The sequence below is a fragment of the Sinocyclocheilus rhinocerous genome, unplaced genomic scaffold (genome assembly GCF_001515625.1).
Source record: "Sinocyclocheilus rhinocerous isolate Xijiao unplaced genomic scaffold, SAMN03320098_v1.1 scaffold2338, whole genome shotgun sequence".
NCBI lineage: Eukaryota > Metazoa > Chordata > Actinopteri > Cypriniformes > Cyprinidae > Sinocyclocheilus > Sinocyclocheilus rhinocerous.
This window is the reverse complement of record NW_015644013.1, coordinates 515,111-539,114: the sequence shown is the minus strand read 5'-3', so window position 1 is coordinate 539,114 and position 24,004 is coordinate 515,111. Positions and strand designations below refer to the sequence as shown.

The 24,004-nt window shown below is 39.3% G+C and overlaps 1 protein-coding gene across 1 annotated transcript in view; it reads left to right on the top strand.

The window, feature by feature from the left end:
* Positions 1–23,489, top strand: part of LOC107757856 (gamma-aminobutyric acid receptor subunit gamma-2-like) — a 47,638-nt gene extending 24,149 nt beyond the window's left edge. Inside the window, exons 8-10 of the mRNA XM_016575452.1 lie at positions 16,480–16,632; positions 19,995–20,200; positions 23,079–23,489. Coding sequence (XP_016430938.1) covers positions 16,480–16,632; positions 19,995–20,200; positions 23,079–23,360 — 641 coding nt within the window. The 3' untranslated portion in view covers positions 23,361–23,489. The remainder of the gene's footprint in view (positions 1–16,479; positions 16,633–19,994; positions 20,201–23,078) is intronic.
* Positions 23,490–24,004: the final 515 nt, after the last annotated feature.

The window sequence follows — 24,004 nt, the reverse complement described above, 5'->3', positions numbered from 1 at the left end:
AAAAGCTCTGAAAGCTGAATAAATAAGTTTGTTAGGATAGGACAATATTTGGCCGAGACACAACTATTTGAAAATCTGGAATCTGAGGGTGCAAAAAAATCAAAATACTGAGAAAATCGCCTTTAAAGTTGTTCAAATTATCTTCATGGAACTTAATATCCTAATGATTTTTGGCATAAAAGAAAAATCGGTAATTTTGACCCATACAATGTGTCTACAAATATGCTACAAATATACCCCAGCGACTTAAGACTGCTTTTGTGCTCCAGGGTCACATATGTTAAACTAGTTCTTGACAAGCATATTTCATCAGTATATTGAATTTTTTAAATAGTAGTGTTGTTGTCACAAAATGTCATTTTAAGAGCTCTAGGCAAGAATGTATTTGTTTACAATGTACACTGAAATCTGAGGTACATTTATAAATACAGCACCCATTTGAAAATTTGCTCCAGTGTTTTCAGAGTTGTGAGGACCAAGCGATCACCGGACGATCCACCGAGAACAACCTTATCTCAGCAAGTCCTTCTGACATTTGCCGCTGGCTCAGATGTCTCTGTAGTGGTTAAACATGAGATAGAATTAATTTGGGGTATATCTAATGCTTCACTTCATGGAGATCAATGCATTGGCCTATGGCTGAATCACAGCTGTGGTGAAACAGAGCCACATCCCATTTACCAGCATGTAGCTTAAGATGTACCGAAAACATTGCAGGGTGGTGTGAGATAATGAATTGAGTGAGAAAGAGACTATGACAAAAATAACAGGAGAGAGCGGTGATTGGCTTGTGGAGGCAGTCAGCAGTTTGCAGCCATCCTATTGCATCATGGGAATCGCTTTAAAAAGATTGTGAAAGGTGTTAGTGTAGATACACGCTTCCTTTTTCGGATTAGAGCTATTCTCGGAGTGACCTGATGCTGTGGCACGCAGTCGCGCTGTTGTCTGTGTGCATCGGTCTGTGTGATTTGGCTCGAGTCATGAATGCCCTGGGACACATCAACTTCCTTCTCCATTTACAGACACCCACGGTTTGCAGATGAGACTCTGGCGGTGCTAATCTGGAGGCAGTGGTGGTGAATGAACATGCCTCTTTTTGAGGGCATGAGTATAAAACATTTTTAATCTCCCAGCTCTCTTAATTGGTCCAGATTTACAGAAGATATGAAATGCCCTTTTACCACCATACAGACTAATATTTTCTACATTAGTTTCCTTTCGTCAGGCTACAACATAAAGACAAAAATACAAAGCTGGTGTCTGAAAGTAGCAACACTATTAAGCAGAGATGGAAACTGTGACTTGGACTCGAGTCACACTTAAGTCTACACTTAAAAATTTACTTGAGACTTGAGCCCTGTTCACACCAAGAACGATAACTATAAAGATAACGATATTAGCGTCCACACCAGCGGACGATATCGTCTGTTTATTCTAAGCGCACGCTCATCTGCCGCTTTAAATTCTCGAGCTCGTTATAGCAGGATTGATTCTGATTGGCTGTCAATGTTTTTATTGTTCATCAGCTGGGAAAAATCGTTTTGAAAATGATTCAAACAATATCGTTTCTCTGTGCCTTTATCGTTATAGCTGTGGTGCTGTTCTTTAATATTGAGAACGATTTTTAGAACTATATCTTTATCGTTATCTTTATAGTTATCGTGCTTGGTGTGAACGGGCCTTTAGACTTGAAAACAGAGACTCGTCAAAAAGACAAGTCATTGCCAATTATATTCTCTCTTTCACAGCATCAAACACCGTATTTTTCTATTCATTCATTCTCTATCAGTATGTTCTGCAACAGCAAATAGCACAGCAATTCTTCTCTAAACACACTGAGTCTGCATTATTGAGACACGTTCAAATATACGACAATATAGCATAGGCTTACCTTGTGAAATTATTCATGTCATTTAAATTGCAAAAAAATTTAAAAATGCATAAAAATGCAATCCAGTGTTTTTCCTTAATCACCTTCTCTGGCGGCCGCCACAGTTTCATAATGAACGGAAGATGTTTTTACACTTCTCTTAATAACATAAACTGTCTTTGAAGTTATTGCTTTGGCAAAGCATCTGTCAAACAAACTAAAATCAAAAGCGTGATGTGGCTTAGAATGCTTACCATATCGCGAAAGGCTTCAGTTGCACACAACGCCGACAGTTACGCATTATTTTCAGATTTGCATGATTTCCAAAATTATTGTAGTTGGATTATTACAGTATTTAACCAGATTTGTGATGAGACACATTTGTAAACCTGTTTTCACTGAAACTGCAAGTTTCTGCATGAAAAAAAAGAATCAGCAAGTGAAGAAATTAAGACAAAAAAAGTATAGTTTGCCTATTGTAAAACTGTATAATATATGTATTATAAAATATTCATTTTTCATTACATTTATTTTACATTGCAGTTGTATTACAGTATAATATATTACTGTATACTACTACTAATATTAATAAAAAATATAATTATTATATTCTAATTGTTTGGCTATTGCTAAATACAGAATAGACTTGACTTGGATTTAGACCTCAAAGATTTAGACTTGGATTGGACTTGGACCTTAGGGACTTGTGAACATGTCTGCTATTGAGTTAACATTTTTTCAGTAGTTTGGTCATTCATCTGTTTTAAAAAGAGTGTTGTGCCTAAGAAAGATCAGTCACTGAATTACGGCTAAACTGCAATCTCCCAGCCTGACCAGCTAAAAAAGTGTTCAAAACCCCTCTGAAACCAGGCTGAAATAACCAGATTGTACAGTATAAGTATTCTGACCTGTAATTCAGCTCTAGCGGTGATTAGCGCCTCAAGTCTTTTTGGATATGATTCAACAAGCTTTAATCATCTGGGGATTTTCTGCCATTTTTCTCTGCATATCCTTTGAAGCTGTGTCAGGTTGGATGGGGGCTGCCACTGGACAGACATTTTCAGGTTTCTCCAGAGTTTCTCAAATCCGGGCTCTGGCTGGGCCACTCAATATTCACAGTCATCCCTAAAACACTTTTGCATTGTCTTGGCTTGCTTAGGATACTTGTCCTGTTGGAAGATGGACCTCTGGCCCAGTCTGAGGTCCTGAGCGCTTTGGACCGAGTTTTCATTGAGAATTTGTCTGTATTTTCATTTGTTCATCTTTACTTCTACCATGACCAGTCCTCCCGCGCCTCTTCACTGTTGAGATGCCATTGCACAGGTGATGAGTGCTCCAAGGTTTTCTGACAGCATTTAAAACCCATTACATCTAAATTTGATTTTATTCCAGTAAGCCTTTTCACTCAGGCTCTTGATGACATTGGATCATGTATTCTATCTACCATAAACAAGCCTGTTGACAGAACCATTACGTACATGAATGTTAGACCCGTGTTGAAAAGTCTTATCTAATTTTAGGCCAATTTCTAATTTCTAATTCTCTGTCCAGTTTTTTTGAATCCAGTAGTGTGTTTGAAATCTCTCACTATGGGTTTAGGAAGCACCACAGTGCCAGAAAAGAATCTGCTCTTTTATGTGCGTTAACTTATGTATTCTTATCTGTTTATTTCAGGGCACTTTGCCCTCAGCTGATTCAAATCCTATCTGAAGTAGAGAACTTTTTCAGTCTGTGTCGATGTTTTTTTTTCCCCCTCACAAAATCAGTTTTGACCTGTGGGGTCCCCCAAAGCTCTATTCTTGCCCCTATTTTATTCTCTTCTATACTGATTTTTAACAAACACAGAGTATTGTTTCATTGCTATCCTGACTACACTCAAATTTCTGTGTCTTTTAGGCAAAGCGGCATCATTAATCTCAGCTCTTACCTCCGTGTGTCTGTAGGATATGAAAGCTGGGATGCCCTTAAACTTTTTGATTTCAATTTTTAAAGAGAGTAAGACTACGGCAATAGTGTTTTGGCCTGTAGCTACAGCAGGTAGCATAAATCAAATGTTGGATATCTTGGCCATGTTAAATGCTCAGGAAAAACAAAAAGGGATGCATTTGATTCTACTTTGAAATATGATGAGCAGATAAATGCAGTGGTAAACTAGTTTTTTGCAGTTAAAACTCTTAGCAAAGGTTAAGTGCTTTTTAGCCTTTTCAGAGTTTGAAAAAGATATACATGCTTTTATCTCATCTCGTTTAGATCTGCAGTCACCGCAGATCACTGTCTTAAAAACATAAAGGGGAGAATTAGAATTTCTTGACATGAAGATGATGATGATGATGATGCCTCACAAACCTTTAAGCTTCTCCAGGCTGCAGTTGTTTCGTTAATCAAAGATCTTCTGCATCAAAACAGTTCTCCCTCTCTCTCATCAAACATCAACTGGAGCCTCAACAAACTGACACAGGACTCTCTCTTTCAGATGGGCGAGACATGCAAGTATCAGGCTTAGTTTTATTATTTGATGCATTAAGAATTACTCACCTCTTTTCACAAGATGTGTTAAAATTAGGACAGTGATGATTCATTCAGGCTGTTGAGCCGCTGAATTGCAGATTTTGGCAAAACTGCATGATTATATTCTTTATTCTGCTTAAACTTCCCTAATCATGCCGATTGTTGCTGCATGCTCTTAAATAATGTTGGTCAAAATTAGAATATTATTATCTATGGCCAAGAGAGTAATATATCCTACTATAGTCTATAGACATTATTACTAAACATTTGTTGGACAAGTGTTGGCTGGATCTCTGAGACTGATTCTGCCAGTAACTCAAAATAGTTACTTGATCCAAATACCTATAACTGAAAATAATTTAATCACTTTTGGCTGTCTAGCAGAATCATCGTCAAAACATTGTCAGCTTCTGATTGGCTGAAGTAAGCCACACACAGGCATGCCAGAAGCATGCCAAGGGGACACAGCGCCTCGTTCCCTTCTCAGGGAACTAAACTGTACCTACAGGTAATTAGGCCGTCCCTGAGCATTCACTTAAAATAACTGCAACCTATACTTAAATAAGACTGGGTAAATAATTGTTTTAGAGTGAAAATTATGGGTAGTACTATACTTATAAAGACAGACGAATGAAAGAATATGCAAGCCATGAAACCATTCTCCCCTCTTATGTAATCAGCCTACTTAGTGCAACAGTGAGTCGAAGTCTGACTGCAGAACTACACATGCAATTACTATCAACACATGCATCCCTATTACTTTAATAAGTAAAAGGACTTATGATTTATGTCTGGTGGAACGGGTGAAAAGTGTTTTACCCTTTTACTCAAGCGCAGAATATTACAGTGAGTTGGAGGTGCTTTTTCTACACTTAGTATAAGACACCTTTATCCAAACTGACATGCAGTGCATTCAAAGTATACATATTTTATCAGCATGCATGTTCCCTTGGAATCTAACCCTGGATGACCTATAGCAAAAAGTCTGAATACTGAATGTCAAAGTGGCATTTCAGGTTTTTTCATTTTATTAAATTTTAAAGTTATGTTGTTGTGTGTGTGTGTGTGTGTGTGTGTGTGTGCGTGCGTGAGTGACAAAATGTTAACAGACTAGAGGACTGATGATATTATTAAACTACTATAAACAGCACTGAATATAATATTTATTAAAGTTAATATTTTGCTAGTCCTCATATTGCCCGATTTCAGCAGAAGATTTAAATAGTACATTATTTTCCTGGATATGCACTTATCAGTGCATCAGTCCTTCTTTTGTATACATTTATGCAAGTGGTGACATTTACAACCAAAATAAACCAGTGTCTAAATCACAGATTTTCTATTCATTATCCCCCCTCCCCATGCAGCTTTTTGTTTGACAGAGTGAGAATCCAATACTTTTATTTGAGTCTAAACCCCTGCCTTTTGCTCGCTTTCTTATGCAATAAGATAATCACTGCGACAGTGCCTGCATCTCTGCTTCTCTCAGTTCAATCAGCAGTGCGTCTCATCTGACGTCATCAACACCTTTTAACTGTGAGATTTTTTTCTTCTGTAATAGAATATTGAAGAAACACTGCAGACACTGACTGCTTTGTGCCAGATATATCTAAACTTTTTCTCCCTCTATTTTTTCAGTGGAGAAGGAGATTGTTAGTTAATAACAGCTTAAATTGACAGACAAATAAATATTGGCCAAGAAAATATTTCTGTAAAAGAAAACAACAGCATACAGGTTTGGAACGACATGAAGGTGCATAAAATACAGAATTTTCTTTTCTTTTTTCTGGCATATAAACTGCTATATAAGATTCAGAGAACATTTCACAGTATCCCAGCTTCTGTAACATATTCTGTGAATAAGACGAGAGCCTGTAGTTTATCACTGACTAAAGCTGCAGCTCTTTTGCTTTTCACTAATTAGATCACGTCTGTTTGAAATGCACATTATTATTATTTTTCTCTCCCCCAGCAGCACATCCAGGATTAGTTTGTTCATCAGCACCCTGATTGTTCTGTGAAGATAAGCCTCTTTAAAACCAGTTAAAAAGGGGAGAATAAAAGAGATCTTTGGTGTCTGGATGGGTTTGCAACACAGCTTGACAGAGCTAGTTATGTAACTGTCACGGAGCTTAGATGTAAAACCGAGGAAAAATAAGGTTTTTCCACATTTGAAGGTCAACCAAATTCTAATAAAAAAAGGCCCTTAAAATCCAAGCAATTTTACAGCAATGCTTAATCATTATTACGTTCTTTTCTAAATTTAAGGGACAAGGATTAAAACAATTCACATGTGTTTAATTAGGGAGACTTACAAAATGTGCAATGTTGGGGGGCTCCAGAAATAGAGTTGGGAACCCTACAAGATGTTAGGAAAATATGAGATATTGGCTGCAAATGATATTTGTGCTATTGCATTGCTAAAATCATTCAGTTTAGTATTTTTGAATAAAAATATCTAAATGCAAAATTACACACATTTTAATGACCATTTTGTGCATAGCAATATTTGTAAATATAGGTCCCTGGCTTGTGCTGAAGCTATTTTAACCATCTTTTGTCAAGCTTTCTTTCTGTTCATGGTTGCTTGTGATTTGCATATAGGTCTCAACAATGTATGAAAGAGACAGAAGGAAAAGAGAGATATAAAAAACGCTGCCCTCAATGAGAAGCCTGGGAATGTTCCCACTGTGCAGAGATAAAAGGCAAGCAGACATCTCATATCATCTTTTTTTTTTTTTTCGTGCACCATTTGTTCCATTACAGGCAAGCAGACTGTCAGATGAGATCTCCTGGCAGATTCAGCCTTTGAGGTGCTGCGCTGTGCTCTCATTAGGGACAATCTAAGCACTGGGCTGCTTTGAAGTCCGTGAGTTGAGAATGAAATAAATGCAGTGGAGATGACGCAGCTTCTTCAGTCAAACATCCACAGCATCTGAGCAGAGAACACTTAGAGAGATACACTTCCCTGTACCTTCTTCTAGATTTCATTTGGAAAGAAACAGCAACAGGAAGAAATCATTTTTAGTTCAAAAACACATTCCGCCTCTGCAGCTTTAACATCAGTTATGCGCAAGGGCTAAAAAATTCATACTTTTTCCACATGTTCTCCTTAATATTACCCTCCTTGATTACTTTGCAATTTACTGTAGATTAGACGATACAGAACATCCTCGTGCTGATGGTCGTGAATAATTATTCTGATTTTATGTAACATTATGGTTTTGCAGAAGTATTATTTTTTACATTATTGTTGTTATTAATTTATATGCATAAAGTATATTTCAGAAATTGCCGCTGTACCAATCATATATCACAATTCTATTTCTCACATTATCACATTGATACTTGAGATCCTTCTATTTACTTGATATATATATATATATATTCATTATTAAGTGGTTACAGTTTAAAAAAAAGAAAAAGTTGTTACATGTACCCTCATTGGTTGCCATAGTCACTCATTGACCACAACCCTACCTTGTTCATTCCCATAATAACTCATTGGTCGTTTTGTTCTCCTGTGTGTGTGTGTGTATACAGTATATATGTATGTATATATATATATAGCCCTTGTGTTTCTCTTGTGCTTTGTCTGTTGGTGAATGTAATGGTTGCCTGTTTGCCTGTATTTCTATTCTTTGTTCCTTGTGTTTTTGGTTTATTATTTGATCTAGCTTATTTCATTAAATGTCCTGGGCTTAAATCCATGTCCCCGCATGCCTTCACTTGCTCCTCAATGTTACAGAAGTTTTCCAGTTACACTATATCATTTGCATGTAGCATTTTTTTCTCTGGTCCACAACCCATAACAAAACTCCAAAGTATTTTTGGTTACTGTGTAGAACCACTGGTCTAAATAAGAGGAAACTCTGAAAATGGTCAGAGGTGATTCTATTTGTACATGTGTGTTTGTTCACGCAGTGTTTTTTTACTGTTACTTGTTATGGTCAATAAAGCTTTTTATCATAAAATTACATACAGCAATCATAGTTTTGGCTATAGAAAGACCGTTTGAAAGCTATCCGGCTATGCTTCTTTCATCGCCAATACTTTGTTGAGCCATGGGTTAATGGGATTGAGTGTTATCAGTATGTTTCCCCAAGATGAATGTCTCCTCTAATGAGTCTTGCAAAACCCATCAAACACTTTCAGCCGGTGTTTTTGACAGCAGGTCATGGGAGCCGTTAGGGTGATGCCTTATTAGTAAACACAGACAGTAATGGTCCTTGACTTTGACTTTGCTGAGTATGCTAAATTAGGGTGTTTTTACAGCAATTTGCCAGCAGAAAAAAGACAGACTGTTGCTTAGGGGCTTCATCTAATGCGGGTCGTAATGAATACAAAATTGAAATGTGTGGACCACGGTAAGCATAATTTAGGAGTAGTCCATCAGAAAAGTGCCCTGTCAGTAGAAAGAATAGGCTCAGTATTTATGAAGCACTGCGGGTGTAGGTACCCCAATGATTCCATCAGCAAGCGAGAAATAAGGAAGGAAGTGTTGTGTCAGAAAAGTGCAATTAGGTTACCTCACTCTCATCGTTAACTTTTTAAAAAGGGAGGTCTTTAAAGGTGCACTATGTAAGATTATTATCAAAAACATAGAAAAACTGCAGAGATTCCGCAGTCAATAAGGAAGAGCAACAAACAAAGCCTGTACCACGACTATTGCATTAGCTAGACAGATATGCTGTGCAAAGGATAGCCTTTTACTATAGAACACATGAAGACATGTTACACTCGATTAGATCTGTCTAGAAGTTACTATCAGAAAGTAGCTAGCTACATTGAAACTACTTTCAATTTTTTTAAATTATTAATATTATTATTATTATTTTACAATTGACATTACAAATAACTGAATAATTGTTAATGAAGAATTATAATGAAGTTATGAGTAAAATATTTGGGGATTAAAACATATTGTAATGCAATCATGATTGCATGATAATTTCATGTAGGCTGAATTCAGGTTGATTGGGGCACATTTTCAAGTAATTTCAATTATAAAAAGTGTCCCAATCATTTGATTTTGTAAACTATCCGATACACACAATAATAAAATATAGTTATATAGTTCAATCGAACTGACTGTCAAAGTGCAAAATTGCTACAAACGTAACATCAATGCAAGAACAAAATATATGCAACTTAACCTTGATATGGAGGAGTCGTAAAATAAGCAGGTTAAACTCACAGCACACGCGGTATTTACTGACTGTGAATGGAGCCGCTCTGAGACGTCAATCATCAGCCGCGCTTATGCGTGGAATCCCGCCGCAACCATCCTTTGCCAAATGATAAGCATAATTCTATATTACGATTTTATTTTCTGTTCGATTAGTGTTCATTACAAAACTGTGGAGGGACAGATTATATTATGATGGTTCATCATTGTAAAATAGACATTTGATATAGAGTGCAATAAAGCAGGAAAATTAATCAGTTTGAAAAGGCTGTTAATTACCTCCTGTATGTGCTTTAAATCTTTGACCGCATTTTAATCTTTATTTTGCATAAATTACAGTTGATTCATGTGAAATATTCACTCCTGTACATCCTTTGCAAAATCGTCAATCTTTTGTTGATGGACAGACTGTAAAGCCGCGAGATGCGTGATATCACAACAGATGGCGGTAATGAACAAATTTAGTTTGTGATTGAGTCAGAAAAAGACGCTGCACTGCTTCAATGCCTTACAGGCTCGTGACTCGTCAGAACGCAAAATGTAAAAAAAAATGTAGCGTTTGGTTGCGCTACACTGCTACTTGCTGGAAACCGTAGTTCGCTACTGGAAAAGCTACACTGTTTTAAAGAGCTACCGTCACGCTACTAAAAAATGTAGTTACGTTAGTAGCGTCGCTACTTGTAGCTAGCTACTACCCAACACTGGCTTCACTGTAGCATGAAAAATAATCCTCGACAAGGAGGTATGAATTATTCTCAACAGGGAGGTTTGAATTATGCAAGGATAGTCCTGGCCACCAGACAAACTGACAGGCCCAATTTCTGGACTTGACAATACTTTGGTGTCCTTTGCGTATACTATTGAGGATCTCTTGCCTCATGCATGGGGAAACACAATTCTTTGGGCCCTGAGGAGCAGGTCTCCAGCAATGGGCAGGTTTTCTGTTTCAGGCCAGTATAATTCTGGATGAGTTTAGCACAGATGGAGTTTGCCTTCTGATTCTTTTATCACATTCAGCCTTGCTTCTGTAGCTGGATAGCTTCACATTACAGCATCCACAAACACTTTAACATACTCTCATTACCCTTTTCTGCTTCTGTGAATATGTGCTTCACACGAGCTCTTGATATTGTGTCTGAATTACGTACCCAGTACTGCCAGTACTGAGAATCGAACCCGCAGCCTTCAAGTCTAACTCTCTAACCATTAGGCCACAACTGACAATGGAGTTTGCCAGAAACCTGAGGTTGCATCCAGTTTTGTGAATACCTTGGCTTTTGCAAATATTGTGAATGCTTGTTCTACAGCTAGGAGGATATGTCTTTCTTGTCACACCCACTTATTTAGATGAGTCAAATCAATGCACAGCTGGATCTGGTCTTGGGTCTTGGGCTCTACAACCATGTTGATACACCACAGGGTGGGTTGAGTCAACATTGGAAATCACCCCCATGTCCTCCATGCATTTCAGCTACAATCACACCTCGGTGTTTGGATGTCCTCCTGTTGTGTTTCTGTGTGGAATGCGTTGTATCGGTGTGAGGAGACCTAATAGTGGCATAGTCCTGCAACTTAGTCCTGTGTTATTCTGTATGCTTAATTGACCTTTAAATTGTCCTTTTACATCCATTCTATGATTCCCTGGCGCAAAACAGCCTGTCAGCTGAAGAGCCCTGTGATTTATGGTGGAAAAGCTGCTGCTTGGAATTGACCTATCGGTAAGCCCCTCCCCTCGAACGCAGATGGGCCAATGGCAGTCGAGTATCATTTGCTCGGGGAGCGGAACTCGGACATCTTTAGGTTTCAGCGCCATAGAGATTTGCCTGTATTTCTATTCTTTGTTCCTTGTGTTTTTGGTTTATTATTTGATCTAGCTTATTTCATTAAATGTCCTGGGCTTAAATCCATGTCCCCGCATGCCTTCACTTGCTCCTCAATGTTACAGAAGTTTTCCAGTTACACTATATCATTTGCATGTAGCATTTTTTTCTCTGGTCCACAACCCATAACAAAACTCCAAAGTATTTTTGGTTACTGTGTAGAACCACTGGTCTAAATAAGAGGAAACTCTGAAAATGGTCAGAGGTGATTCTATTTGTACATGTGTGTTTGTTCACGCAGTGTTTTTTTACTGTTACTTGTTATGGTCAATAAAGCTTTTTATCATAAAATTACATACAGCAATCATAGTTTTGGCTATAGAAAGACCGTTTGAAAGCTATCCGGCTATGCTTCTTTCATCGCCAATACTTTGTTGAGCCATGGGTTAATGGGATTGAGTGTTATCAGTATGTTTCCCCAAGATGAATGTCTCCTCTAATGAGTCTTGCAAAACCCATCAAACACTTTCAGCCGGTGTTTTTGACAGCAGGTCATGGGAGCCGTTAGGGTGGTGTCTTATTAGTAAACACAGACAGTAATGGTCCTTGACTTTGACTTTGCTGAGTATGCTAAATTAGGGTGTTTTTACAGCAAAGAAAAAAGACAAAAAAGACAGACTGTTGCTTTGGGGCTTCATCTAATGCAGGTCGTATTGAATACAAATTGACCACGGTAACCACGGTAAGCATAATTTGGGAGTAGTCCATCAGAAAAGTGCCCTGTCAGTAGAAAGAATAGGCTCAGTATTTATGAAGCACTGCAGGTGTAGGTACCCTAATGATTCCATCAGCAAGCGAGAAATAAGGAAGGAAGTGTTGTGTCAGAAAAGTGCAATTAGGTTACCTCACTCTCATCGTTAACTTTTTAAAAAGGGAGGTCTTTAAAGGTGCACTAGGTAAGATTATTATCAAAAACATAGAAAAACTGCAGAGATTCCGCAGTCAATAAGGAAGAGCAACAAACAAAGCCTGTACCACGACTATTGCATTAGCTAGACATATATACTGTGCAAAGGATAGCCTTTTACTATAGAACACATGAAGACATGTTACACTCAATTAGATCTGTCTAGTAACATGCAAGATACGGTCACACTTTATTTTAAGGTGTCCTTGTTCCAGTGTAATTATACATTTAAGTACTGAGTAATATTATATGTACTTACTATATGGTTAGGGTTAGGATTAGGGTTTGGCTTAGGGTGACTTGTATGTAATTATGCATAATTTATTGTTATTATAATACTAAGTATATGTAACATGTAACACTTATTAGTAAGAACAAATCTTCTTTTGTTTACATGTAAACCCTAGCCCAATTGCAAATGGCTTTTGCATCAATTTTTATCTTTTCTACAAATCCAGTCGTGCGAGAGGCTACTCGTAAATTAAAGTAGTTAAGTTACATTCAAGCTACCCTTCTGAAAAAGTAGCTAGCTACACTACAAGTTACTATCAAAAAGTAGCTAGCTACATTGAAACTACTTTTAAAAAATTTTAATTATTAATATTATTATTATTATTTTACAATTAACATTACAAATAACTGAATAATTGTTAATAGAACAATAATAATGACGTTATAAGTAAAATATTTGGGGTTTAAAACATATTGTAATGCAATCATGATTGCATGATAATTTCATGTAGGCTGAATTCAGGTTGATTGGGACACATTTTCAAGTCATTTCAATTACAAAAAGTGTCCCAATCATTTAAATTTGTTAAACTATCCGATACACACAATAATAAAATATAGTTATATTAAATCGAACTGACTTTCAAAGTGCAAAATTGCTACAAACGTAACATCAATGCAAGAACAAAATATATGCAACTTAACCTTGATATGGAGGAGTCGTAAAATAAGCAGGTTAAACTCACAGCACACGCGGTATTTACTGACTGTGAATGGAGCCGCTCTGAGACGTCAATCATCAGCCGCGCTTATGCGTGGAATCCCGCCGCAACCATCCTTTGCCAAATGCTAAGCATAATTCTATATTGCGATTTTATTTTCTGTTCGATTAGTGTTCACTACAAAACTGTGGAGGGACAGATTATATTATGACGGTTCATCATTGTAAAATAGACATTTGATATAGAGTGCAATAAAGCAGGAAAATTAATCAGTTTGAAAAGGCTGTTAATTACCTCCTGTATGTGCTTTAAATCTTTGACCGCATTTTAATCTTTATTTTGCATAAATTACAGTTGATTCATGTGAAATATTCACTCCTGTACATCCTTTGCAAAATCGTCAATCTTTTGTTGATGGACAGACTGTAAAGCCGCGAGATGCGTGATATCACAACAGATGGCGGTAATGAACAAATTTAGTTTGTGATTGAGTCAGAAAAAGACGCTGCACTGCTTCAATGCCTTACAGGCTCGTGACTCGTCAGAACGCAAAATGTAAAAAAAAATGTAGCGTTTGGTTGCGCTACACTGCTACTTGCTGGAAACCGTAGTTCGCTACTGGAAAAGCTACACTGTTTTAAAGAGCTACCGTCACGCTACTAAAAAATGTAGTTACGTTAGTAGCGTCGCTACTTGTAGCTAGCTACTACCCAACACTGGCTTCACTGTAGCATGAAAAATAATCCTCGACAAGGAGGTATGAATTATTCTCAACAGGGAGGTTTGAATTATGCAAGGATAGTCCTGGCCACCAGACAAACTGACAGGCCCAATTTCTGGACTTGACAATACTTTGGTGTCCTTTGCGTATACTATTGAGGATCTCTTGCCTCATGCATGGGGAAACACAATTCTTTGGGCCCTGAGGAGCAGGTCTCCAGCAATGGGCAGGTTTTCTGTTTCAGGCCAGTATAATTCTGGATGAGTTTAGCACAGATGGAGTTTGCCTTCTGATTCTTTTATCACATTCAGCCTTGCTTCTGTAGCTGGATAGCTTCACATTACAGCATCCACAAACACTTTAACATACTCTCATTACCCTTTTCTGCTTCTGTGAATATGTGCTTCACACGAGCTCTTGATATTGTGTCTGAATTACGTACCCAGTACTGCCAGTACTGAGAATCGAACCCGCAGCCTTCAAGTCTAACTCTCTAACCATTAGGCGACAACTGACAATGGAGTTTGCCAGAAACCTGAGGTTGCATCCAGTTTTGTGAATACCTTGGCTTTTGCAAATATTGTGAATGCTTGTTCTACAGCTAGGAGGATATGTCTTTCTTGTCACACCCGCTTATTTAGATGAGTCAAATCAATGCACAGCTGGATCTGGTCTTGGGTCTTGGGCTCTACAACCATGTTGATACACCACAGGGTGGGTTGAGTCAACATTGGAAATCACCCCCATGTCCTCCATGCATTTCAGCTACAATCACACCTCGGTGTTTGGATGTCCTCCTGTTGTGTTTCTGTGTGGAATGCGTTGTATCAGTGTGAGGAGACCTAATAGTGGCATAGTCCTGCAACTTAGTCCTGTGTTATTCTGTATGCTTAATTGACCTTTAAATTGTCCTTTTACATCCATTCTATGATTCCCTGGCGCAAAACAGCCTGTCAGCTGAAGAGCCCTGTGATTTATGGTGGAAAAGCTGCTGCTTGGAATTGACCTATCGGTAAGCCCCTCCCCTCGAACGCAGATGGGCCAATGGCAGTCGAGTATCATTTGCTCGGGGAGCGGAACTCGGACATCTTTAGGTTTCAGCGCCATAGAGAAGCATTGGAAGATCCGAAGCTTGCATCGATTTGATGATGTTTATGCTACAAAACTTGAAAAAAACGATGTACCTGGGGTACTTGTAACACTGATTCCTGGTATCCTGAGAGGATGGGCAATATAATTTATTTTATTACATTTCCTAAACCCAAACAAAACAGAGCAAAAGTGTCCTTAAGCATTCAACCCCAATCATAATGAAGACGAAAATGTTCATTTTCTGGTTGCCATACTCTCATTAAGTTACAATTCTCATCTGCTCAAGCAGAACGTTAATGTCATCTTGTGCTTCAGCAAGGGATCTCTGTATAAAGTTAAAGTGAGTCAATGCTAACATAAAAGCATAAATAGCGAACTGTTCTCACATCATGTACAGTGTAGGTCAAAAACACATAAACGAAGGTCTACATTTCAGTGCCTCTCCATATTAAACTGGTTAAATGTAAATTAATGTAATTTTACTCTGTGGTACATGAACAGTGTTGATCCGGGATGTTGTCATTGCGATAACAACCGCAACATGCATGACACGTATGTTTACATATTTATTTTGAAATATTTTATATATGCCTCCATGGCATATTTAAGTCCCACTTGAATGATAGTCCTTCTGTGTCGAAAATGTATCAAAAACATCTTGGGACAAGGTTTTCACACTGACAACTGTTATTGTAAGACAGTAGCAACTCCGTTTGTTTGTCCGAGTGAGCAACAGTAACTAAGGGGGGCGGGGCTTACCTGTTGTAGCAATAAGCTTCTATAGTCTTTCAGACAAAGAATTGACTCGGGTCTTCGTTCAAATTTCAACCGTTTACTGAATGTTCTCGTACAATGAACAACAACAACAAAAAACTCCGGTCAAAAAACTGTGTTGCTCCGTCTTTCTTTCTTTCTTAAAGGGAGCGCCCTTCCTTAAAGGTGCTTAAAGGCAGTTCAATAATAAACAGAGCAAACCATTACAGAATAAACATGGGGGGTGTTTAACTATGTTAATTTTAATTATTTAAATGATGGCTCTTACATTACCGATGGGTCAATTGCTGTAACAGCAGCCCCTGTGTCCGACAGTCTTTCCACGTTCAGTCAAAGGTTCCCTACCAGTCAAACATTTGGGCACACTTGACTGAATTTGTTTCTTGTGATCTTAAAATCCCTTTGATTTAAAGGAAACATGGTGACTCAGTAGTGTTGTTCACCTTGGTTAATAGAATGAAGTTGGTTAATAGAATGCCCAGACTGTGCTGGGATGGTTTTGAAGGATTTTTTAATGAAAACTGAAATAATAACGAGAGAGCAGGTGTGTACATTTGTTTATAATATGATTTTTTTTTGTCCCCAGGAGATTATGTGGTTCTGACCGTCTTCTTTGACTTAAGCAGAAGAATGGGTTATTTCACCATCCAGACATATATCCCCTGTACCTTGATCGTTGTTCTGTCCTGGGTTTCATTTTGGATCAACAAGGATGCAGTGCCAGCCAGAACTTCTTTGGGTAAGACTCTCTGTTTACATTCTACATGAAAAACAAACTTTGTGTTATGAAACACAATTTTTTCTGTCTTTTTATATACAGTAAATCTAAACATCCTTAAAACAAATTTACTTGAGAATAAAAATTATGTAAAATTAGAAAACAATAATTAAGATAATTTATTTTGATCTTGTCTTACCTATAAATGCCACTTGTCTTATTCAGCAGTTTATCTTTCCTGCAGTGACTCCTGACCTCAGTGTTTTACCATTGAGAATCCTAAATGATCTGCTATGTTGAAACGAAAAGATAAATATCAGAGCTAAACTCCTAATTTTTGTTTAATGAATATGTAATTTGAGTCTTCTAGATGTGCAAAATGATGGGCAGTTACACACCAGTCTACAACAATTTATTGGCAGATGGCACAAGCTCTGCCCACCGAGGTGTTGCATCACTGATGCCTCATAATGGAGCACTCACAGTTCAGATTGCTTGCTCTCCAGTTTCCAACCTCACTCAGCCAAACCCTTTCTGCCACATACCGACCTCCCTACTCAAGCCAGTAACCGTCCGGCCTGCAGCACCCCATTCCTGGAGAGGTAGTCTGCTACTGCCATCTGTGCCCCCATCTCGTGGCCCACCTTGAACCGAAAGGGCTGTAGTGCCAGATACCAACAGGTGATCCACACGGTGATGTCCTGCACATCCAGCGTTTGGTCTAAGTATTCTGTCTAAGGTGGTGAGTGTGGGTGTCCTGAAGATCCTGAATGGAAGCATCACAAATGGGTGTAATCAAAAGAGAGTAGTGAAGTCTTTTGTTTGGACTGAGGCAATAAGTAGATGCACCACCAATCCAGGGTTCATTTTAAATTGCTGCTGTATGAGATTAATACAACTGGCGAGACTACATCTGTAAATTCATCTTGCAGTTTGGCAAGTGAGCTAGGAGAGTGAGAGGTGATCCTATTGTGGACATAATGGAAAGAATTGCACTTTGAATTCGCCTTTGTCCCAAGATCATCCTCTGCACTCACTGCCATCATTAGTGCAATCAGAACCTCCTCCTTACATTGTTTAAGGAGGTTGAGGTGGTACACTTGACATGCCCTGCTCCCAGAATGCCCACCTCACACCAGCTTATTGGTGGAGAGAAGACAGAGTGATGAAGCCAATCAGCAGATATGGGCATTGTTAGGAGGCCATGATGGTCAGAGGCCAATGGGCAAATTTGGACAGGATGCCGAGGTCACTCCTCTACTCTTTTCGAAAGACATCCTTGGATTTTTAATGACCACAGAGAGTCAGGACCTCGGTTTAACGTCTCATCCAAAGGACGGTGCTTGTTGACAGTATAGTGTCCCCATCACTATACTGAGGCATTAGGACCCACACAGACCACAGGGTGAGAACCCCTGCTGGCCTGTCTAACACCTCTTCTTCAACAGCAATATTAGTTTGATGCATAACAGGCCGCAGATTAGATAAGTCAGCCGTACGGCTTAAGAAGGCCTTGGACTTTCTATCACGTGATAAAACAGAAATAGAGAAGTGGGTGACCAGCTTAGCTTCAGTGGGTGACCAGTCTTGGGCTACAGGGTGATATGGCTGCCGGCAAGTTCCTAGTTCCTTTGGAAAAAAGTACTGAACTGAAAAGGACTGAACTGTACTGAACATCTGAACCTCACCTACCATGTCCCTGACTTTTTTCCAAAGAGGCATCTGCACATAGACTCCCCAAATAATTGTAGCTAATCCTTCCCCAAAATTAGCGTTTGCCAGAGGCACTAACCACTACCTTTACTGTATGCCTTTGTCCCCAGACAAGCAGACAGGCACCAGGGGGTAGTCCACCACATCCCTGTGTACACATCAGTCTTTACCTTCATGACTGGACAACGATCCTGGAAATGACCTGGGTCCGCAAATTGCTGGCAGGCCAGCCTGGCTTCCCCACTGCCATAGTGGCAGGAAGGTGGCAATAGTCTGATGAAAAGAGAGGGTAGCTGGAAAAGGAGAGGTGGAAGCCACTGTTCCAGCCAGTGCGCCTCCCTGGATCAGTGGTTTTGGGAACTAGGGAAGCCTCGGAAGTTGTCAGGCCTCGCCCCCAATTGCAACAGTCAGGGAGGCATGCTACTGCACAACCTGGGTAGAGGGAGAGGTTGAGAAGAGTAAGGGAGTGAGGGAAGGGCTGGAGAGGTAAAGCAAGAGAAAAGGAGGAGAAAAGGGGCACGTCGAGCGGTGGCACTGGACCCATTTGGCTACATCTTTTGGAAGCTCAACAATGAGCTGGACCACCAGATCGGCAGGTGTCACAGACCTGCTGGATCATCACAAATGGCTGACTGTTTTTCCCCAGTTCGACGGACGCACTGCTGCTTTTGCTCTAGGGTGTGGACCACACAGGATGACCTGCTTGAGGTTCATAATCCAGGAAGTTCTGCACGGTTAGCTGTTGAGATGCTACTCCGGACACCAGCAGGTGAGGCACACCTGTCACTGAGCATGCGGCCACCCACATGCCTCTGCTGTCTTCTCGAATGAGACCACGAATGCCTCTGGTTTATCCTGTGGACCCTTTTTGGTGAGTGGCACGTGAGTAACAATGGACTCTTTGTCTACAGCCCTGCCTTTGTGGCTCATCATTCTCCACAGCATCTGCCAGTCCTCCTTCCAGGCACAGAGGAGTTCAAGAGGGCCCGATGTTGGGTTTGGTAGAGTCTGGCTAGTGAATTGTCCATCTCAGCGAGGGGCAAGAACTCCATGGCAAATAACTTTTTTTCATCCCGGGTTTCAACACCACTGTAGCAAGTTTGGAGTTGTGGGAAGGAGAAGGTCTGAAGCCCAGGGAGTGGAGGCTTCATCCTCAGATTGTGAGCCAGAAATTCTACAACAGCAGAAATTCCACAAATCAGACTTGGGTCTGTTTGGATCTGTTCACTCAAGATGACTCAGTGTCCCGTTTGGTTTTCTCCTCGAGCACTGCTGAGCTCGGATGCACTAGCACAGGATTCACCCAAGGCCAAATTGTATGCCTTTATATCAATGAGCCTCCACCAAGAAGCCTTTTGAAGAGTTTGGATTTTGTGTCAATTCTGGAGGAACCTCCTTCCTTTCAGGAAAGATCTGCTTTCTCTGGCCCAGTGCAGGTTTTAGCATCCTCTGCTGAAGATATGGAGGCTTTGGGTTTGGCCCTATTCTGACTCTTAAGTGATTATTGCTTTTGGCCTTGTCTTTGTACAGTGAGAAAATAAAAGCCAAACTACAAACATGACCTTGCTATGTAAAAGATACATATTACAGATATAACCTCAGTAATCCATATGCAACAGACATTGAAATCTCCATGTTCTTATTTGAGTATTATTTACTTTGCTCCCCAGGAATCACGACTGTGCTTACCATGACCACTTTGAGTACCATTGCTAGGAAGTCCTTACCCAAAGTGTCGTACGTCACGGCTATGGACCTCTTCGTATCAGTGTGCTTCATCTTTGTTTTCGCCGCTCTGATTGAGTACGGAACGCTCCACTACTTTGTGAGCAACCGCAAGCCCAGCAAAAACAAAGACAAGAAGAAGAGAAATCCTGTGAGTACACTTCCTAAAACAATTCACATTATCGACTACCAATACAACAATATTATAAAGTGTATTAACTACTAGTATTTCTATTTACTACTAGTATTTCTATTTCTAAGATTAGCCTATTTGAGAACTGCAAGTGTTAGGTTTTTTTTAGGGTCGGGATTAGCTGCTAACTTTAAAGTCTATCCGAGGTTGAGTTCTTCAAAGTACTCCAAATAATAACACTCTTCCACAAGTTAGCAAGCTACCTAGGCAGCATTTCTAGACTTAGTGTGCTCCCAATGTGAAGATGATACCTCGCTTTGGTGAAATTCTAAGGCTTTGAGTTCATTGTAAAGAAAAAAGGTAGTGTATATATTCACAAACAAACCAGTCAAGAAAAAACTTTTATGTAAAAGTCTGTTTAAATGCGTAAAATTAGTTTTGTAGTGAAATAAACCTGCCAAAAAGCAGCCAGAAAGTGTCTAGCAGGCATGTGAATTATGTGTGCTTGCTACAGTTTTGTGTTGTTAGCTTAGCAATTAAGGCTTTATTGTTAACGCTGTAGGAATCCACTTTGAGTGCTTCATGTGAGGAAAGCTATTTGTAGATGCAGCTAAGTGTGATCGTTGGTTGTCTATGAAGAGCGTTTCTAATCAGTCACTAATGAGTTTCCATTACGCCTGAGTAGGCGGTACACAGTGAGACAGCTCACTAGGTTTTGGAACATAAGTGTGCATGCTAGAACCTTTTTCTCTACATGTGGTCAGATTTGCCATCGTGGACCACCTCTGTCAAACAGTGTCACTGAGCAGTGATGTCCTTAATCTGAATCATTTCAGCAGCAGGTTTGAAGTGCAGCCTTAGATTTTCATCTCAGCAGGGCGCTCATATCCGTAGCGTGAGGAGGGCTGATCTCAGCAAATGGGTCGTTCCACTTTCAGATGATTAAAGGGGTGCCAGAAATGTCTTATTTGATTTGGGATTTTAGAATGTCAGGCAGATTAATGAGTAATGATTTTCAAACCACATTCGACAGTTCGGTTCCCAGTCAAAGGCACACTCTGAAGTAAAACTCTTCAAATAAAAAGACAACAAGCTTTTGCTGAAGAAGCGTTTTGATCTCTGCAGAGTTGAAGAGTACCAGTCTCCTCCTTAGATGATTATGTTTGTCTTTTGTTCTTTGGTAATGATTGTTTGCCCTTATATGATTAGAGACCTGATTTTTCCAAGCTCTAAATTCTGACAGGCCTAATAGTTTATACTATATGTGATTGCATTTTTGATCGTATTTGAAATTAATGCACTAGAGCAGTCATTTCTAGTCTGTATTTTACGACATGCAGTGAACCTGTTCATATATGCTTGTTCCTGTGGCTCAGTGGTAGAGCATTGCGTTAGCAGCGCAAAAGGTTGTGGATTTGATTTCCAGGGAACACACGTACTGGTAAAAAAATGTATAGCCTGAATGTGAGGTTATATATATGTGTGAGGTTGCAGTAATTTGTTCTCTTTCCACTTTCAGACTTTTTTGCATTATACTGTATGTCCATTTTATGTTGTTGTTGTTATTGTTGGTTTGTTTGTATTTGTTTGTTTCAATTTCTAATAAAAAATAAAATCATAAATGTAGATAAATAATGTAAGACAGGAGAGGAACTTTCTCTTTGAAGGTTGTCGTATTTCATTCCGTTAAAGCTGCGGATTCCACTGTATTTGTTTCTTTCCACATGGCAGGCTATTTGTGCTCGTGTGCTTTCCAAACGCTTCTGCGAAACCCTTTGAGAAGCGAGTCACATGACCCGTTTCCGCACAGCCTCAGGTGGCTCTGTCCTAAATGCTACATAATGTGCACCCGGAGAAGCCAGCGTGAACAGCTGGTCATGCTTCGTTTTTCAAAGGGATTTGAAGCACTCTTCTAGTGCTGGGCAAAATGATTGTGAATCCAGAAATGTGGATATGTCCCAATGATCCTATTTCTCTTGCTTTTGATGGGAAATATTTACATGGGGGTCTCATAACATTTGTGTATTGCAAGTGCATTTTTAGACTTATATTTTAGTGCAGTTGCTGGCCAAGATATAAGACTGAAAGTATATTAATACCTAATTATTTAGCTGTTCTGTGTTGACACTTAGTACCATGTTAGACAGAGCCATGTGGTCTCACATGGGAAACGTTGCTGTAGTGACTTCGTCATTCTGATGACGTCATTCTAGGGTCCCACTTTATATTAAGTGGCCTTAACTACTATGTACTTACACTTAAATTAATAATTTGGTACAATGCACTTATTGTGTACATGTTTGTACTTACAGTATATTTTAAAAATACCTGCATGTAATTACATCTTTAATTAATTTCTGTAATTACATTTATAATTACACTGTTGACCCATCCCTTACACCTTAACCCACCCTTAATCTACCCAACCTTTCCCTAAACTTACCCGTATCGCACCTCAATAGCAGCAAAAGTGTTTTGCAGTACAATATGAACAAAATAAGTACATCGCACTTATTTTCTGATGTATGTACACAGGAGTTAACGCCACTTAATAAAAAGTGGGAGCCATTCTAATAAGTAAATGATGCAGTTATGCTTTATTTTTGCATGGTGCATATACTAGCGTAATATAATCAATGCACAACAATATAAAACACAGGCATAATGAAAAGCCAAAATACATAATTTGCTATTTAAGTATTAAAGAAAGAAAGAAAAATCAAGAAGCCTGTTTTACAGCCAACTATTGCAGTTGCACATCTTTTAATGCATTCTACTTGCAATATTAGGTGCAAAGCATCCACTGGCAGACGTTTGAACGCAGCCCCTGACAGCTGGTCGAGATGTCCTGTGTATCTGATGGGACTCTTGCTGATTTTGTGTTCTGTTCTAAAAGCAGGCCCCCACTGTGGACATTCGCCCGCGCTCAGCCACCGCCATCCAGATGAACAACGCCACCCACATGCAGGAGCGGGACGAGGAATACGGCTACGAGTGTCTGGATGGGAAGGACTGCTCCAGCTTCTTCTGCTGCTTTGAGGACTGTCGCTCAGGAGCGTGGCGGCACGGCCGTTTGCACATCCGTGTCACTAAGATAGACTCTTACGCCCGCATTTTCTTTCCCACTGCATTTGGTCTATTCAACGTAGTTTACTGGTTTTCCTATCTCTATCTTTAAAATAGTTAGAAAAAAATAGGCTGGCCTTATTTTATGTTACAGATTCCAGCAAGACCCTTTCTTGGAAACGTGAGCCCACTGAAAACATTTAAGTTGCATTGTGTTGTTGTTGTTTTTCCAGTCTACGTAATGTTTTGGGGGGGGGGTTTCAAAAGTGCATTTTAGGATTTTTTTTTTTTTTTTGTGCATTTATGTAATGTGGAATTGTTGGTTTGTCTATGTTTACATCTTTTTTTCTAGAAAGTATACATTGTGCATAAAGCAAAAGTTGTAGCAAAAAAGAAAACAAAAAAGCGCAGAAGGGGCAGTCAGTGAGAACCTGCATCTGTAAGATTATTCCTGAATCGTGTAGAGCGAAGAGCAGAAGATCTGAGTATTGCATGCCTACATGTCCTTTTAGCCCCTAAAGAGCAAGCACTAAAGAAATTTCGGGAACCATCTTCAAATGCATGGCTGTCAGGCCTATGTGAGGTAAAAGCAATCAATCAAATATTAATAAATGTGTCAGAGAATTTATTTGTATACGCTTATTATTTGTGCATTCTAAAGCGCAAAGTGTGTGTGTGTGTGTGTGAGAGCCTCCCACACTTAATCTTTTTCTTAATCAGAACTGTAGTCTTGTTTTCAGGTAAAAAAGATGCACT